The sequence below is a fragment of the Halyomorpha halys genome, unplaced genomic scaffold, assembly GCF_000696795.3.
Source record: "Halyomorpha halys isolate HHAL.00 unplaced genomic scaffold, Hhal_1.1 Scaffold88.1, whole genome shotgun sequence".
In the NCBI taxonomy this organism is placed as follows: Eukaryota; Metazoa; Arthropoda; class Insecta; order Hemiptera; family Pentatomidae; genus Halyomorpha; species Halyomorpha halys.
The window spans coordinates 552,545-554,900 of record NW_027114863.1 but is presented as its reverse complement, the minus strand read 5'-3'; the positions used below and the strand labels follow the sequence as shown (position 1 = coordinate 554,900).

The following is a 2,356-nucleotide window of genomic DNA, read 5'->3' as shown; positions in this document are numbered from 1 at the left end:
CAGACTCGATCAAAAGCTTGTTCAACATCGAGGAAGACTCAAATTAGAATTTAAGTTTAAATTAGGTGTTGAGAAATGTTAGCTTATCTTAACCTATATATTGTTGCATTTCATATGAAAAGGCATGAATTATGCTTTAAAGTGACACCTGTCCCTTTCTTTAGCTAAATTAGGGAAGTAATTCCAAAACTTGTTCTTTTATTATAGCATTCTGTTATGGTCCATTTACGAGGTCTTAACAGCTATATTATTAAAAACCGAGTGGACACATCTCAATAAAATTTCATAGTTTTCAAATCTATATCTATACAAAATCTGCGAAATTTAAAGAAAATATGAGATGGTAAGGTTCATAAGTGAGTTGATTTGACGTGGAATGAACCAGCAGGAATGTACTGTTCTTGTTAGTTATAACCTAAAACAATGAAAGGCTCCTATCTAACCTGAAAAAGATCGCTTTAAGGATTATATATCTATCGAAAGATAGTCATCCAAATAAAGTAGCAATAATAAAGGGTTAGGTTATAACCTAAAAAAACTGAAATATAATTCGGATGGTCTGTTACGTAACTACCCCCACAAGTATCACCTGTTGGCGACGCTTCTCTTGCAAACCCTCCATGTTTTTCTGGAACTCGTTGAACGCACGCTCCAACTTCTCTGAGGCGCCTTCTGCCCCCTTCTGCAAATCCCCAGCCAGTTTCTTTACGCTATCCTTCAACTGTTCCAAATTTTTCAGGCTCTCTCCAGCCACTATCTCCAACTGCTTTCGGAACTCCTCCTTTTGTTCTTCAGATATAATATTTCCCAGGTCAGCTATAAGTTTATCACAATATGGCTTAGCTTCATCCATGATTATTAATACGAGGATATTTGATGATTTAGTCGAACGGAGTTACGATTACCAATTAAATTTTAAAAATACTTTATGTAGTTTAGATTTAAAAAAATATATCAACAAAAAACATATGGTTCGATTAATTTATTTTGTTGATAAATAGGTAAGATATTTATAGGTATAGTGCTGGAAGAGCAGACTGCCCCAGTAGTTCGTGGTCGATGGTGAAAGAAGAAAGGTATCCAACTCCATCCTCTACCTCGGCGTGACAATTGACAGGTTTTTTAACCTCCTCCAGTCACGCCAGAGGCTCAAGCTGGCTGTGCAGAAGTCCTGTCCGCCTATCCCTCCCTTCACCGCAGCTCTTTCTACGACTTAAGTTGCAGATCTACAAGGCGATCATAGCTATGACCTATGAGCTCTATGGTGCACCACTGTTGCGACAGCTCTTCTAGACCACGCTGAAAAGCTTCAGAGTTTCCAGAATTCCTTCATGTTTTAATTGATTCCTTTTCATTCCTCTGTAGATAAGCTCGGAGGTTTTTCTGAATGTGTTTAACATCCAAAAGAATGCTATAGCTTTACGCTTGTCGTAATTCCGTTTTTTCAACTTTTCCGAGCTCTTATAGCAGCCGTAGGTATTATATCCATGAGTTGCGTCAATTCACTTATTTGAACTACACTTTCAGTCACCATAGTGCCTTAACTCCCACTACACTTCCTGTAAGGTCCTAAAACTTCCAACAACACTAAATTTTATTAGTCCACTTTTTTCAAAATAAAACATACATAACCTAACCTAATTGGTCCAACTATATAAACGGAAATCAACAGATTAAAACAGATTTTAAATTAAAATCGGAAAACATAAAACAAACAAGAACACATAAAGACAACAAAACAAACCTTGATTTATTACAACCTTGGTATCAAATTCTCAGCTCCCCTCTGTGCTGGAGGCACATCAAGTTAATTAGGGGTATTCATGATGTGTTAAATGTAAAATGTTTTATCATGTTAAATGTAATAAGTATAGGATTGTGATTAGCCCTATTTAAAATCATGTAAAATGTTAAATACATAAGAGATTCTTGCGGATGTCTGACCAACTAGTTTTATAACCTTTCTTTCCTAAACTTCATATTATTGTTTACTTATAAGTTTTGATTAAAGTAATTTATTGCAACATACCTAAAGTGGAAGTTGTGTGAAAGTTTGGCCACTGTTTTGTTTATCTTCTAACTTGTCAGGAAGAGAATAAAGATGAGCTAATTGACAACAGTCATTACATAATTATAATTGCCATCCATTGCTTTATGAGTTATAAAAATATTCAAAACAATATTAACACACAATAAAAAAAAAAAAAACTACGAGCGAGTAACCTAACACAACAAACAAAGTGGTGAGAGCTCGGCTGGTCTGTTGTGTGACGTCATTGTTTATTTAACAGACTCTTGACCATGTTACACTTTATATCGTTTTAACTTGGTAAAAGAAGGACATATTTTATATATA

At 35.0% G+C, this 2,356-nt stretch overlaps 2 protein-coding genes across 3 annotated transcripts in view; one reads left to right on the top strand and one right to left on the bottom strand.

Moving 5' to 3' along the window:
• The window catches only part of LOC106677138 (apolipoprotein A-IV), a 5,076-nt gene extending 3,420 nt beyond the window's left edge, over positions 1-1,656 (bottom strand). The window contains exon 1 of the mRNA XM_014414865.2: positions 590-1,656. Within this exon, the coding sequence (XP_014270351.1) occupies positions 590-853 (264 nt within the window). The 5' untranslated portion in view covers positions 854-1,656. The remainder of the gene's footprint in view (positions 1-589) is intronic.
• The window catches only part of LOC106677135 (uncharacterized), a 167,332-nt gene that overhangs the window by 55,031 nt on the left and 109,945 nt on the right, over positions 1-2,356 (top strand). The gene's annotated exons all lie outside the window — the stretch shown is intronic.